Source organism: Brachypodium distachyon, chromosome 4, assembly GCF_000005505.3.
Source record: "Brachypodium distachyon strain Bd21 chromosome 4, Brachypodium_distachyon_v3.0, whole genome shotgun sequence".
NCBI lineage: Eukaryota > Viridiplantae > Streptophyta > Magnoliopsida > Poales > Poaceae > Brachypodium > Brachypodium distachyon.
In genome coordinates this window covers 30,799,591-30,816,060 of record NC_016134.3, presented here as the reverse complement: position 1 = coordinate 30,816,060, position 16,470 = coordinate 30,799,591, and the positions used below count along the sequence as shown (strand labels likewise).

Genomic DNA, 16,470 nt, shown 5'->3' with positions numbered 1-16,470 from the left:
TTTCTTTCCGCCGAATCAAAGGTTAATGATTGGCCCTGTCCTGAGCACACTTTTTTTCTTCTTCCACGGAAAGACCTAAGGAAGCACACTCAAAATCTTACACCTACACCAGCAGCAATAGACAACTTGAGCTACCTCCAACTTGATAGGTTCCACGATATAATTTTCAAACTGTAACATGATTTCCATTCCACAGGGAATCAGTCTAACTTCTCAGGAAAAACCGAGGCAAAAATCAATTTCAAGACATCCAAACATGCACAGAAGTAAAATTCTAGCACAAACAAGCATAGAAAATATCAAGACACCACCTAGTGTTGTTACAAATGCACACAAATAGTTTCCAAACATTCAAACACGGCATAAAGTCGCACAGCAGAGAAATCTGACATAGACAAAAATGGCAAGATATACTAGCTAGTACACCACGATCAGTGCCAAGTTCCTCATTAATTATGGTCATAATCAGTCATCCAATGCAAAGGGATAGTGGTTGTCTTCTCTCAGAGCACTGCTGGGAAGATCCAGAGTTGACCAATTCACCTTCACATCTATTTTGGCAGTATGAACATTGAAAGTCATGGAATCACTCCCATGCCGTCGAACATCGCGAATAAAGAACTTAGAGATCGGCAAGGAGGCGGTACCGTTTACCGGACGAGACTTCACTATCAGGAGCAACTTAGAACCCCTGCATGCAGCGACCACAAACCTGTTTAGCTCACACGGCTCGGAGACAACATTGTCGAAGAGCCAGATCCCATTCTTTATATCGTTAGCATGGGCCTGAAGAAACAAGCTTAAGCCACCGTCAGGCACATTTGATATCCCGACCTGTATTGTTGCCTCTGCCGCGCAATGCAGAAACGCCAGGCTCATGTCCACCGCACCGCAATCGCCAACGATGCGCCGGTTTATGATCATGTCCGGTGGCAAGACCAAGCTGTCGAAGTAGATAGCTCCATCGATGAGCTGCAGATCGTCTTCCTCATTCTCCCCAATCTTGATCCTCATGTCAAACTCAACCAGCACTAAAGATTGCATTTCAATGCCTCTCTTAGGGCCAGACATTCGTATGAACGACGACCCATTGCTGTCCTGAACCACGACGAAAGGATCGTCTCTGGTGCGCCTGAACACGTAGTTGCGCCTTGGGTTCAAGCAATCCCGGACAGCCATGAATCCATACAGCAGAATTGGGTTACCGGAGGTATCAGCATCAGCAGAAGTATAAGCTAGCTTCAGTGAGTATATTTGCATCATATGGCAGAATAAATGCTCGTAGCAGTCAACTGGGTCAGGCCAGCAATCGGTTGGCATCGATAACATCATCGGCTCCAAATAAGCTGAAAAAATAGGGGCATTAATTGTACATGCATTATATGACAGTAAACAAAAAAAATAAAAGAACTGCCCCAGAAACAAAAGCTTATTGTCCCGGCAAATTGACCCCAGCTGGTGCTTAGCCCCAGCAATTGCTTAGTTGTAGAATTGAAAAGAAAACAAGAGAGGAAGTACAGAGATACAAGCATGTTTTAAGTGTCAATTTCAGGACTATGCAAGGCCCAGGAAAAGTTATTGCAAAAGCTATCATACTAGGACGTGCAGACGTGGTTATTTTTAATTACTTAACACCCAGTGTTCCTGTCAATCGAAAAACGAAAGGGAAAAAAAAGGTGAAGTATGATAGCGGCAACCTTACGAATTAATATCCTAAAACTTGGGCAAGAAGCTAAATACTAAGAGCAATTAAAACTAAGTGCGTACACATTCAATAGTTTAGTGCCACCACATAATAAATTGACGACTAGAGGCAATCTTGCAGTTGTATATTAAACAGATTAATTTTTTTTTGACGAAAACGCAGCAGCACTGCTTTTCATTAATTAAGATCGAAGAGAACAAGGCCAAGCGGCCAAAGTAGCTACAAGAGTTACAGAGAAAAACAAAGCAACTGAAAGGCTTACACGACGACCAAATTAAACAGAGTAATTTGGAGGTAGGTCCTAATTATCTTGACAAGATGCAGCAACCACTGAACAAGCATATGGCGTTGCTAGAAATAAACAAGAGAAGTATGATCCAATAAAACATGAATGTCGTTGTGCTTAAAGAATGTAGGATGGCTATTTAAATCTTCTACATCACCCATAATCTTTGATACAACACTCAAGAAGACACTTTTTAGGACTCTGATGCGAATAGAACCATGGTATTGGAGTACTAGCGTACTACTGCTGCATTGCATAGAGGTAGGTAAATAATTTCAACGAGATGGAAAGAAACGGAAGATGAGAGATATGTAGGTCTACTCTCTTCGGTATAATTCAGGCGAAAAAGCTTGTGCAGGAAAGAGGAGCCTGTGTAGATGGATCCATCCCGATGCTTGCTGTCGTCGAGGAGCTCAATCTCATTGATGAAATTCCTGTCTCTGCCCCCCCAGGGTGCGAGGGGCTCCCCGGCGCCCATCTGGTCCGAGGAGTCGCCGTCGTCGCCGGCGCTCTGCGTCCATCGAGTCCCGTCGTCGCCGGCCCTCTTCGTCCCTCGCGTCCCGTCGCCGGCGCTCTCCGTCCCTCGCGTCCCGCCGCCAAAACGGCCATCAATTGTACGGGTACAGGAACCGCCGCCGCCGCCGACGCTCGCCATCCCTCCTCAATTTGGATTTAGGCTTTAGGGCTTGCTTCAGGGTTTTTTCCTTTTTGAAGCTAGGTTTGCTTTTGGTCACCTCTCTGTCTCCTTTCTTATCGCAACCGGACCGGATTGCCAGACTTGCTAAAAGAACCCTGTAAGAAATAAACAGTAACGTTCCGAAACCCCTTGTCAGTGTTGTTGTCACTAAGACATTTTGCACTGGAACCCCTGTCCCTTCAATTTCTGTTCCTCCCAGCTCCCCTCGGTGTTTTATTTCGAAAGGGTGTGATGCCTATTGGTAGCATAGCATGTGTATATGGAAGTAAATGTATTAGGTTTTTTTTAAAGGTAAATTTAGACAATGTTTTAATGTGCCTACTAATTTCAGTTAATATATATGTCTATTTGTGCGCTATACAAAAAGAAAATCTGAATTTAGAATAGTGAATAGTTCATGAACAGTGCATCCACTAGAAAATACTTGTATTCTGTGTAGTCTAGGCACAATAAAAGAAATTCATGAGATTTTGCAGGTGTGTAGCAAGAATCTATAGGCACGGACAAAGGAGATTCTTTTCCAAACTCCGAAGCAATAGTTGTAAGTTTTTTTTTAAAAGAAGGTGTTATTGCACCGATAGCCAAAAGAGATTTCCGATCTAAACAAAGATTTCAACCATTCACTTTTTATGCTACCGAACACTCCCTATTTATATTATATAGTATATAAAAGTACACGCCGGTTAATATAATTTTAGAAAAATCACTAGAAAACCTCACCAAAAATCTGGATTTTATAGACCCTTGTAACTTTTCTTGAGTCACATGTAATTTTATTCAAACTCGAATCCATTACTAGCTAGGATAGTGTTTTGGATCATAAATCCAAGAAACTACAAATTAACTTTTATGATTAAGCATTACAATGAAGTCTTTGAAAGAAATCTTATTCGTGATATCAGAAAATTCTTTGAAATAAATCTTTAATTTTTTGAAAAACGTGTGCCCAATCTTCTATATCTAAGTATAAGCAACATGATTTCTCTAAACATGCAAGCATGTCACATCATCACATAATTAATTTGTTCACACCTATTTAGTGGAAAACTCATACTTTTGCACATGCATGCATGAAGCTATTCTCATTAAGTGAAGAATGTACAATTTTATTATATGTTTTCAATTTGGAGTACTTCTTATGTTAACTAAAAATTTCCATAACAACGTGCGGGCATCATCTAGTATTTTGGAACGGGGGAGTACCAATGAAAAGTCTTACTAAGAGTCAACTTCTTGCCCTTTGTAGATCATCACATTTAATGCTAACTCTTCATACATACTCCCTCCGTCCACAAATAAGAGTCTTACTAAGTGTGTTTCTAGCTTTTGTTTTAAGTCAATTTTTTCTAGTAACACATATGACATCAAATCGACATATTATGAAACTACATTTCAAAATGGATCTAATGATACTAATTTAGTGTCATAAATGTTGCTACGTTTTCCAATATAGTCGGTCAAATTTTAATATCTTTGACTTATGACAAAACATAAAAGTACCCTATTTGTGGACGGAGGAGTAATGAATTAGTCACGCATTCTACTATATGAGTTATTATGTTGCCAAGTGTGGATGATATACATGAAAAGCATAAAGAGTCAACAACCGAGGCCCCATTTGGTTCAAAGGAAAACCAAATTAATGTCAAAGGAAACAATTGAGCAGTGGAACAAAGGAAAAGCTCCATGGATTCCATAGGAATTGAAACCGCAAGATCTTTCTTCGCATATGCCCGAGGCACATTGATAGAGAAATAGTACTCCCTCCGACTCACATTACTTGTCAAAATATTACATATATCCAGATGCTTTTTAAACATAGATACAATTATATTTCGACAAATTTGAGACAAATAATATGGATCGGAGGGAGTAGTTGCTCTGCCTGCCGCCGAAGCTCGACCTGGCCCGTTCCCTTCGTGTGGGACCAAAGTCACGGCCTACTGATTGCATGGATTCTTAATTGCTCTCTCCGTTCCATAATTCTTGCCATAATTTTAGTTAAGAAGTAAAACTAAGACAATAATTATGAAATGGAGTGAGTAGCATCCAACGCCATGAACTCATGCACGCAACAATGGAGCAGCAAGAAGACATGTTTCATCGACATGTTTCATGAATGGATGGGCGCATCATTTGGCAACTTCTTAGTACAAATACAATGTACAATTTAAACAAGTTTGTTCATCTTATACAAATCCTGTGTGTTTTGCTCTCCTTTGTTTCAAACAGGGCTTTGTGAAAATTCTTATGCCTTTTGTTTTCAGTCGGGCTGGTTTCTCGTTCCTACGGTTTTTTCTAATCCCGACTTCCGAATTTCTAACGGGCCTGACTTTCTTGTAGGAAACACGGTAAAGACAAAAATGCTCAAAACCACACGGGTACAGACTTTTGTTTTTATTGTCGGGGGGATGACCCCGGGTAGGGTCACGACGACACATATTGGCCGAGTTAGCGAGAGCAAGACCGACGTAAGCAAGTACGCCGGCATTCTTGAGCCGACTTTATAACAGGCCGGCATACCAAGAGTGTGCCGGCATCTCTAGCTTGTCTTATGTGATTGCAGGACAAGCACGGACTATCTAATCTCGGCTAGGGCCGGGATACGCCAACGGTCTTATCCTGATCGCATGGCCTAAAGTAAAGCAATGCTCTCTTTATGACAGAAAAGCAGTCGTTGCTCACGTCGCTGTGCCGGACGACTGCATAGTGACGCGCCGTAGAAGCACAAGACGAAGGCTGGGGCATGGATACAGTGCGCGTCGCCTGGCCGTACGTAAAGCAGAAAGCAGCATTCTCCCCTCCCGGACAATCCGGAGGGGACCATGGGCGTACCCGGCGGGCCCGGGAGCAGCTAGGGTTTGCTTTCGGCTCACATGTCAGTGTGTCATCTTTAGCCTATAAATAGAGGCTCCACCCCTCCTGTGAGAGGGGTTCTTCTCTTAGACATTAGGAGTTCTCCTTCTTCTTCTTCCTCCTCTGGACACAGCTCAAGGAGCACTATTGTAGCCTCTTGTATCTCGGCTAATACAAACAAGGCAGGAGTAGGAGCTTTACCTCATCTAGAGGGCTCTGAACCTGGGTAAATCACCGTGTATTATTACTTCCGTGCGTGGTTTACACTGCGCCATCCCTCCTCCGGATCCTCCTTCGTCCATCGGCCCCATCTTTAGCCATCCTATGGCATCTGCCGTGACACCACCACGACAGTTGGCCCCCACCGTGGGGCCAGCAGCGGCGCTGGCTGGAGTTTTCATACAGATGGGAAGCATCCTCATCACCGGAGAGCGCGTCGTCTCCGGTTTGGTCCAGAGATTCGGCTCTCTGGGCTTCATCAACAACAATGCAGGCTGCTTCAACAACGCGCCACTTCCCTGCGCAGGCCGCTTTATCAACTTCGGTATGCACGAGGTCTACGTCGCCACTGACACTCCTTGCAGGTATCCCGAGCAGGTGGTGTTACCCGAGGATCCCCCTGCCATCTGCACGGTTCGCGGTCGGCATGTCGAGTGCCCCGCTAGCCGTGTGGAGGTCATGGTGACGGCTCAAGGCGGCGATGCTGGCAAGGGCGCTGCAGAAAGCGCCGGACTCCCGAGCAAATCCGGCAGAACGGCGTGACCCCCAATGGAGAAGCCGGAAAACATCGCTGCTCAGGCCGGCACATTCGCTGCGCCGGCAAAGCCAAGTCCGCTCCAGGCCGCCATCGAGAGGTTGACGTTGCTTGTGGCTCCAAACGCTAACTCGGCCTAGCTGCAAGCTGAGCTGGAGTTGGAACACCAAAACCTGCTGCAGGAAGCTGTCGACGTGGCTCGTGCTCGGCAGGAGCTCGAGATTTCACTCCGAGTATAACAAAGCTCATGGTCTCAATTCTACTGTAGTGCACAACCCTAGCCGAGTTGGGGAAGTGCGTAACCGTGGCAGAAATTTGAATGCCGAGATAGCTAGGGATGGCAGAGCCATGCCTGCTGTGTCGGCAAGCTATGCGTCGGCACTAAAGCCGAAATATAGCACCCCTGTTAAGAACCTCAGGGCAGCCGAGGCTGCAGCAGAAGAGTTGCCAAATCTCACTGGAGAGGCACTCCGACTGCAGCAGTTGCGTGTGAAGGAGTTGCTTCGCACGGCTAATGAGCAAAACGAGGCGTAGATGAGGTTGCACGGCAAGCCCAGTGCATCTCAGATCATTCACTCAGCCGCAAGTGTTGGCGACCGGGCCGACAAGCAAGCGTCTTCACCTGGTGGCAGACGGGATAAGAGTGTTAACTCCGGCCGAGACAAGCGGCTGGATCATTATGATCCGGCATTAGCTAGAAAGCAAATGGTCAGGCGAGTTGATGATTGTCAAAGTGGCCTACATCTCGGCGACAATCGTCGAGATCCACAAGAGTGTCACTCGGCAGGTCATGGACACCAACCTTGGGGTCCGGCGCCCAATACCGCTGCAGGTCGGCAGGGTGCCGGGCACAACCCCCTATATCGAGGTGAAGATCGCAGGTAGGACCGTTACAATGACGGGTACTCGGCCATGGGAGATGAAGGCTATCTCAGGCGAGAGCGTGACAATGTCGGCCCATTCGGAGCCCGAGTGGGAAACCGGCAAGTGTCGACGCTAGATGCCCGGCATCGGCTCGACCGAATCTATCTCTCGGCACTTCTGGAGGAGCAGGGTCCTCCGAGACCGCGTTGTTTCGCTCACCGGATCATGAGACAGACACCACCCAGGGTTTCCAGCTACCTAGGGGCACGAGAACATATGACGGCAGTACGAAGCCGGAAGACTGGTTGGAGGATTATGTCACTGCAGTGCATGTGGCAGGTGGCAATCGCAGATGGGCAGTACGTTATGTACCCCAAATGTTGGTAGGGCCAGCCAGGATTTGGTTGAATAATCTGCCAGAGGGCAGCATCAATTGCTGGATAGATTTTGAGGAAGCTTTTGTCAGCAACTTCACCATCACCTATAAGAGGCCTAACCGCCCTCAGCAACTCCATGTGCAAGCAAAGGGACAACGAGACTGACCGAGACTACCTGACAAGATGGAATAACCTCCGCAACTCCTGTGAAGGGATAGTGGAGTCGCAGGCCATAGCATGGTTTGCCCAAGGATGCCGACATGGCAGCATGTTGTGGCAGAAGCTGCAGAGGGAAATGCCGGCCACTTTGTCCGAGACGATGAAGATTGCGGACATGTATGCTTTGGGTGACCCAACTCAGCCATCGCTGATGCCGGCAGAGCAATACAGAGAGCAGCCGACATACAATCCTGCCGGAGCATTCCGGAGAAATGATCATCAAGATCACCAGAACAAAAGAAGGGACGATAGGCCGGATTACCAGTATGGGCCAGCCCATGTGGCAGCCATCCAAGATCAACCTGATGCCGGCCCTAGCTAGCGTCAGAAGACTGGATATCAGCAGTGGGCCAAGAAAGGAGAACAAAAGAAGCCATAGCAAGATAAGCAGAAGTACACGTTCGAGATGATGCTTGATCAGCCTTGTCGTTTCCACACGACCAATCCCAGCAAGCTGGCGAATCACACAACCTGGCAATACAGCCGGATGCAGCAGGCCGAGAAGGGTAAGGCAAGTCGGCTGCCCCCTCCTCCGCCACTCACAGGCGCCAATGCTCAGATTCAAGGACCCCCTCCGGCAAACAATGCTGTCAATCAGGTAGAAGACCAAGGCATCCCGAAATATGGAGGAAGAAACGAGTACAAGGAGCATCACCAAAGCTACATGATTTTTATCACGGAGCCAACTGACAAGCAGAGCCAGCGTCGGCGTGAGATGGAGGTCAATGCTGTCATGCCGGCAGTGCCGAAATTTATGTACTGGTCGGAGCAGGAGCTCTGTTGGAACCGGGCTGATCATCCTAAAGTCATGCCGAATCCTGATGGTTATGCTCTGGTGGTCGACCCGACATTTATTGGGCCTGACATCAATGTCAAGTTCACTCGAGTTCTCATTGATAATGGGAGCAGCATAAACATCATGTACCGAGACACGATGCTCAAACTCGGCATTACTAATAACATGCTTGAACCTAGCCGAACTACCTTCCATGATATTGTGTCGGGAGTGTCTTGTGCTCCGGTAGGCAAGATCCGGGTTGATGTCGTATTCGGCACCAGGGAGAACTGTCGGACAGAGAACTTGGTGTTTGAGGTGGTGGATCTCAACAGTTCGTATCATGTGCTGCTCGGCAGACCGGCATTGGCCAAATTCATGGTGACTACTCACATTGGCTACCTGAAGATTAAGATGCCGGGACCAAATGGTACCATAATCATTTCCGGCAACTACAGGCGTTCGATGGAGTGCATGGCAGCAGGATCTGCTTTGGCCGAGTCATTGGTCATTGCCGGGGAGAAGAGGAAGCTGCAAGAAGTTGTCGCACTGGCTCAGTCGGCACAGGTCGCTCTGTCGGCTATGACAAACCCTCATGGCAGCGTAGCTTTCCAGGCGGCCAAGGAGACAAAGAAGATACCGGTTGACAGTGAGTTCCCGGACTGCACCGTCATCATTGGTGCCGGCTTGAATGAGAAATAGGAAGGCGAGCTCACCAACTTCCTCCGTGAGAATCGGGACATCTTCACATGGTCAAACCAAGACTTGCCGGGTGTGCTGAGGGAGTTGGCTGAGCACTCATTGCATGTTAGGCCAAACGCAAGACCGGTGAAGCAGCCCCTTCGACGCTTCGCCGATGACAGAAGGAAAATCATATCGGAAAAGATATCCCGGCTTCTAGCTGTCGGCTTTATCATGGAAGTGTTGCATCATGACTGGTTGGCCAACCCGGTCATGATCGAAAAGAAGAAAGATGACCCAACTGCTGCCAAAGTGTGGCGCATGTGTATCGACTACACTAGCTTGAACAAGGCATGCCCTAAAGATCCCTTTCCGTTACCTCGGATCGATCAAGTGATCGACTTCATAGCCGTGTGTGAGTTGTTATCTTTTGTAGATGCGTATTCTGGTTTTCACCAGATATCACCGAACCCTAATGATCAAATATAGACATCATTTATCACCCCGTTCGGGGCTTATTGCTATCGTACTATGCCGTTTGGTTTGAGAAATGCAGAGGCTACTTACCAAAGGTGCATGCAGAAATGCTTGCACGACCAACTCGGCAAAAACGTGCAGGTATATGTAGACGATGTCGTCATAAAAACCAAATAAAGCATCACGCTGCTGGATGATATCCGAGAAACATATGCAAACTTGAGAAGATTCCGAATGAAGTTAAACCCGGCCAAGTGCACATTCGGTGTGCCGGCAAGAAAGCTACTCTGATTCCTAGTGTCAAGCTGAGGTATAAAAACAAATCATGTGAAGATTGCTGCCATTGAAAGAATGAAGTTGCCGAAATGCCTCAAAGATGTGCAGAAATTCACTGGATGATTGGCATCATTGAGTCGTTTCGTTAGTCGGCTGGGTGAAAAGGCAATGCCCTTATACCAGCTGATGAAGAAAAACTGACAAATTTGTGTGGACACAACAAGCAGAGGTAGCCTTCTAAGAGCTGAAGAAGATGATCGCTACGGCACTGATACTAGCCTCGCCAATGGCACAAGAACCAATGCTGTTGCATATAGCAGCAACAAACTGAGTTGTCAGGGCCGTCATAGTAGTGGAGAGACGAAGATGGCAAGTCGGTAAAGAGGCCGGTATATTATGAGTGAGGTGTTTTCATCATCAAAACAGAATTATCCTCATTACCAGAAGATGGCATACGGTGTTCATATGGCGGCAAAGAAGCTGAAGCATTATTTTGATGCACACCAGATTCGAGTAATATGTGAAGCGCCTACCTCGGAAATCATGAGCAATAAAGATGCAAGCGGCCGAATAGCTAAATGGGCTATTGAGTTAGCACCCTACACACTGCAGTATGACAGACGAGATGCCGTGAAGTCTCAGGCGTTGGCGGATTTCCTGGTAGATTGGGCCGAGATGGAATATGAGCCACCACCACCTGAAACCAGTTATTGGAAAATGCATTTTGATGGCTCCAAAATGAAAAGTGGGCTTGGCGCCGGCACAGTTCTCACCTCGCCCAAGCGTGATCAATTGAAGTATGTGTTGTAGATTCATTTTGTGGTGTCCAACAACGTCGCCGAGTATGAGGCGCTTGTTCACGGACTGAAGATGGCAAAAGAGATCGGTATTCGCCGGATTCAGTGCTTCGGTGATTTCGACTTGGTGGTCCAGCAAGCCTCTGGTATTTGTGATGCGTTAGATGCCAACATGGCATTATATCGCTTTCATGTGCAGAAGATCAGCGGCTAGTTTGAAGGGTGGGAATTCCATCATATACTACAGGCGGAGAACGAGGCTGCTGACACTTTGTCGAAGCTAGGATCAACACGGCAGGCCATCCTGGCTGGCATCGCGTTGGAACATCTGCGCAAGCCGTCACCAGAATCGGAATCGATATTTATTCCGGCGAACTCGGAAGCTGACGTCACTCCAATGGATATTGACAATGGCAATGGTTCCGGCAACCCGGGGACTGAGCGCCCTAACTCGGCTGAAGCAATGGCGATTGAACCAATGGAGGAAGACGAGCCAGTTTTTATAACTCGCCCTGTGCCGGCTTGGGCACAACCAATAATGTCATACCTCAAAGATGGGAGTCTGCCGGAAGAGGAAGTGTCAGCAAGGCAAATTCAGAGAAGAGCAAAAGCATACACCATTGTGGCGACCCAGACCCGTAAGGATCCGAATCTGTGTATTCCGTACTAGTCCCTGGATCAATAGCTAGTACACACAGTTCCAAGATGTATATCACAACACATATCCTTTATTTCATTTAATAAGATAATAAAATTCAGAGTATGATCAAGTGCTCCTTATTAGCAATTCATTGTCCCATCTCGAGGAAATTGCATTGAAGATCCTTAAACTTGGCAGCCATGTTCACTTTCAACCATAAACTCGCGGATTTGAAAAACGGCTCCTTAAACTTGACAAGTTGGGTCATTTTAGTCCAAAATGACAATTTCGGACCAAATTAGGCCACGCTGACATCTGACGTGGCTCGGGGGGTTCTTTTTGCAAAATTGCGGCTTCTGAAATCTTGCGTTGGCCCCTTTGGAAAAATATGGGTTCTAACCCGCAGCTTAAATCACTAACCCTAGCCTCAAAAATTCCCAAATCTTCCCACTTCTCTCCTGAAGCAAGCGCCGGCCGTGTCGCTGTTCCAGTAGTTGCCGCAGAAGCCATCGACATCATTCGTGTGGACGTCGATGGAGCCACCATTCAAGTGGTCGTCATCTACGCGATTCCATCTATGTGGGTCCCGTCGGTTGTGCCGTTGGAGATTGTTGACAATCTCCTCCGGCAGTCCGGCCCTTCTGTTCCGTCGCTTCGTGTCCCTCGGGCGAGGCAGTGTAACTGAGGAGGACAAAGGCCCAACGGTCTAACACGCAACGAGTGAGGTTTTTTTTTTAATAAATCAAACATGACACCTCTTTGTAGCGATGTCTGGACCGCGGGTTATAGGCCAAAAAATACCTGGGGTTCAATGAAAGAAAAACAACGGCCGCAAATTTGCAAAGAAGGCCCCCCAGCCATGCAAGATGACAGAGTAGCGTAATTTAGCCCAAATTCATCAATTTGGACTATAAGTGAACCCACATGCCGAGTTTAAGGGAACGTTTTTCAAATCAGCAAGTTTAAGGATGAAAGTGAACATCACTGCCAAGTTTATGGATCATGCATGCAATTTCCTCTCCCATCTCTTTGTAGGCTTGATGTATGATCCAAACGCCGTGTTATCTTTCTTGAGATTCCACAAATTTGTCTTGAGCATATTCCTCACTTTGCTTACCAACTTCTGGTTTTCAGATAGGAAAGAATGGACCCAAGGGGGAAAAACGTCTATTAACCCCAAACAACAAAAGGTTTTGTTACCAAAATAATTTTATTTGCCGCTGTCAATAAATCAAAAAAATGACAGCTTACAAATCACAACGTCTACCGTGAGTAACTATATACCAAGGGGATTCTACCAAAGTCAACTTGACATATTCCATTTCTTCATAGTTGTATCTTCGGGAATCCTTGTTGAAATCTCAATACTCAACTTGTCATCCACAACAATTGGGGTAACTCTAATCCTTTTGAAAAGGAGAGGAATGCTTGAATCCTTTTAAAATGGGATGAGAGCATGAAAGAATAGATGAGAGTAGAATATGAGAGTTTTCAAAATATTTTCTTTAGCAAATAAGTCCTTAAGGTCTTTCCAAACTAGGGCCACGTCCTACAGACAACATATGCTCTGATACCATCTGTGGCGACCCAGACCCGCAAGGATCCGAATCTCTATGTATTTCGTACTAGTCCCTGGATCAATAACTAGTACACACAGTTCCAAGATGTATATCACAACACATATCCTTTATTTCATTTAATAAGATAACAAAATTCAGAGTATTTATTACATAGCGGAAAAGCAAATAGAACACCAATGAGTCCATCAACGCCACAGGCTTGTTGAGTATAGACCCGTGACCCTCTGTAACCTTTCTTCATACGTCGACATCTGCACATGACACGTGCAGGTCAGTACATTGAATGTACTTGCAAGTTACACCTATGAGGTTAGCAGAAATGCAAGTACATGCTTAAGGATAAGTCCTGAGTAAGCTTCAAGGTTTCTTTGAAAAAATCAAGTTTTGGATTTTGAAACACTCATAGATAATCTTTTCTTTAAAAAAACTCTATCTCTAGAATTTCATAGAAAATAATTTTCAAATGTATTTATGGTCATCTGTGGATACTGCTCCATGACCTAGCTATGCACTCTGGGTCATACTGCTGACACTCACATAGCATCCCTTCATCCCAACTATGCACTCCGGCGTCATACTGCTGACGGCTCACATAGTATCATTCTTGACCCATTCTGTGGATACTGCTCCATCAGGTCAAAACAGTTTTTGGATTTTGAAAACAAAACTAGAAGATCTCCTCATATCCAGACTTAGTAGCTCATAGTTCGCTCGTAACCAGGGGCATGGCTAATCGATTAGATTGACACTCTCGAGAGGTTTGTACACTTTCCCCACTTGACACAATCAATCCAATGTGTTTCCTGACGACAAGCGTGCGCAATAGGTAAAGATTGTGACGAAGTCTATCACTAGAAGCCCCCTATGCTTAGTCCTAGCACCGCCCGCCCCCAATGGACACATTGGCCCCTTTCTGGATGATGGTACCAAAGCAACGGTTTCCTGCTAGCTACTCAACTAAGCCAGAGCCCATAATAGCAAGTGGTTGTACGGTAAGCCTTTGGGTGCATGGAAAGACTTGAACTTTTTGCTACTGGACGGCGGTCCCCACCAAAAATCCTGAGTCTGCACCCGTTACGGGGTTACAGCTCTTGTAGACAACCACATATGGTGAAAAACATACCACTCCGTCCAGTGAAAACATTTTTGAGGTTTTATTTAAAAAAATACTTTTCACAAACATACTCGCTCAATCACTGAGCTCATTATTTTTCAGAAGATTTTGTACCCTCCCGATACAATAAATAGCATGTAAACATTTTGAAATAAGCATAATATAATCTTAGGTTGACAATGGAAAAGGGTTAGGACCTCCAGGCATACTACATAGGACATAGCTATCAATTTGCAAACGCATTTTAAACATACTTCATAAGTAAATGATCCTACACATGCATGCTTATAGTTTATGAAGCAAAGTAGCATATGCCAAAAATATAGGATTCTAGATGATCAAAAGTGTAACTTGCCTTGGCCTCTGTTGATATGTACTTCTTCTTGTTCACGACACTCGGGACAACCGCACTCCGAATAGTCTATCGTGAAGAACGAATAACAATAATCAACACATCTTTCGATAACTCCAAAATCCAACAAGAAAATATGCAAAGATTCACTAGTATAGTACCTAAAGAGTGTATAATAACTGTCAGGCTAATCCTAGGTATAGACCTAAGAGGCAGGAAAAAGGTGTGGTTTCAAAAGGAGTTGAAATGGTTAAGTCATTGGCTATTAACAGATACAACTTTCTATGGATGAAAGGATATTGTATATGAATAAGAAAAGATGTGGAAAGTAATGTGGATTGTATAGTATGGTGTAAGATTCACAAATAAAAAAGAATAATCCAATTTGGATCTGTGGATCAAAAGATCTGGGATTTGGAAAATGGCTAATCACTGTGACAGTGTTAATAGATACCGAGTTTGGTTGATGATGCACTGATGGGGCTGTGTCGGTCAATGTGCACTAAGTGGACTAGCCTGTAGAACCTGATATTCTCTACGGTCTAAAGCAAGTTTCACACTAAAAGGAGCTACGGACAGAATTGACTGATTTGCCAAAGACAGCTACTCTAAAACAGTGTGCAGGGAAAACCAATTCCTAGTGAAGATGTAAATTCCCTACGGGGTTGGAAATTGTGTACAATGGATGAAAAGGAAACGGAACCTACGATTCTGCACAATACGATCTTGGTAATGCGTATCCCAATTGGAATCATCTCCAAACGGATCAAAGGTGCAGTAGCTATGGACAAATCAACATGGCTCGGCAGAAATTGACAGAACACAGTAGGTAGCTTCGGATGAATATCTACTGGAGAAGATGGATCTAATCAACAGGGATATAACTAGATGAAATGTAGAGGGTAACTATATATTTCAAGTGATACTGGGTTCATCTAATTCGGAGTTGTGAACCAAAAGATATGAACAGAAGATGCCTACGTTCTAAGAGGATTGCAGAAGATTCAGTTTTCAGTCGTTGTGCCACCAGTGAAGATGAACTTTCTAAGGTGTACCACTAAAGTCACGAGATAGTACTAGATGTGCTCTACACAGAAACGAAAGAAAATCCTAACTATGTTCTACGGTTCAACCGATACAAGCTCTAGAAGATACCTAACCGATACCAGGCTGCTGTCCAAACTCTGCCACAGCTGGACAAAGAAATCTCACCAGTGAAAAGGAAGTTTGCCGGAGTTGAACGAGACGGCGAGCGATTCGTCGACAGAGACGTAGAGGATGATGCCACAGACTCAACGGTGGCTACGGAGATTCTCCAGAGGCCTGCATACAGTGGCGACGGGCGGAGCTCCGGGCTTGGTGCCGGCATGACGTCGGGGGAGACGCCACAAACAGAATCCATGGCTCGCACAACCTTGTCAAATAGACATATAGGGATTACAAGAATCTCCATGTCCAAGGAATTGAGGAACGGAGCTTCGGAGCGAGCTCACCATCAATAATGGAGGCGGCGACCAGCTGAGGAAGACGGCAATGGAATGAGATGTACAGAGCTCTATGGGAAAACCTATCAATAGGATGATGAGGGAGGAACGGTAGGGGCTCGATGTGACGCGCTAGGACTTGGCTTTTATAGGCCGAGGAGGGAGATCGGGAGGCGGATGCCGACGGTCGGCATTCGGTGCGCGTCAGTTTCACAGGGTAATAAATGATGTAAATTGAAGATGCATTCACTGAATCGGTTCGTGAAGCTTCAGGGATTAATTCCTAGGCTTTAAATCGGATGGAATCGGAGGAGGCGAAGAGAATCGATGTGGAGTTCAATAGGCGGCAATGCGTGCGTGCGCTGGAAGTCGAGCGAGCAGAGAAGGAAGACGAGCTCGTGCGGGGCTGGGCTGGAGCGCTCCGTAGGGAATTGGGCCAGGGGAAGTGATTAGGTCCAGGGAGAAAAAGAAAAAGGGAAAAAACAAAGAAGATGGGCTACGGCCTTGCTGGGCTGGAAAGGACCAACCGAAATAGA

At 45.8% G+C, this 16,470-nt stretch overlaps 1 protein-coding gene across 3 annotated transcripts; it reads right to left on the bottom strand.

The window, feature by feature from the left end:
- Positions 1-257: 257 nt before the first annotated feature.
- LOC100826700 lies at positions 258-16,286 on the bottom strand. 3 transcript variants are annotated; one of them, XM_024463043.1, is made up of 3 exons: positions 15,663-16,286; positions 14,454-14,519; positions 258-1,346 (listed from the first exon to the last, which is right to left on the bottom strand). In XM_024463043.1, the coding sequence occupies exons 1-3, from the start codon at positions 15,901-15,903 to the stop codon at positions 466-468; spliced, it is 1,188 nt and encodes a 395-aa protein (XP_024318811.1). In that variant the 5' UTR covers positions 15,904-16,286; the 3' UTR covers positions 258-465. The 3 variants fall into 3 exon arrangements, with proteins under 3 accessions (XP_024318811.1, XP_014757318.1, XP_003577834.2); XM_014901832.2 differs by lacking the exons at positions 14,454-14,519; positions 15,663-16,286 and adding exons at positions 2,313-2,499; positions 2,533-2,720; XM_003577786.4 differs by lacking the exons at positions 14,454-14,519; positions 15,663-16,286 and adding an exon at positions 2,313-2,720.
- Between the last annotated feature and the right edge of the window lie 184 nt (positions 16,287-16,470).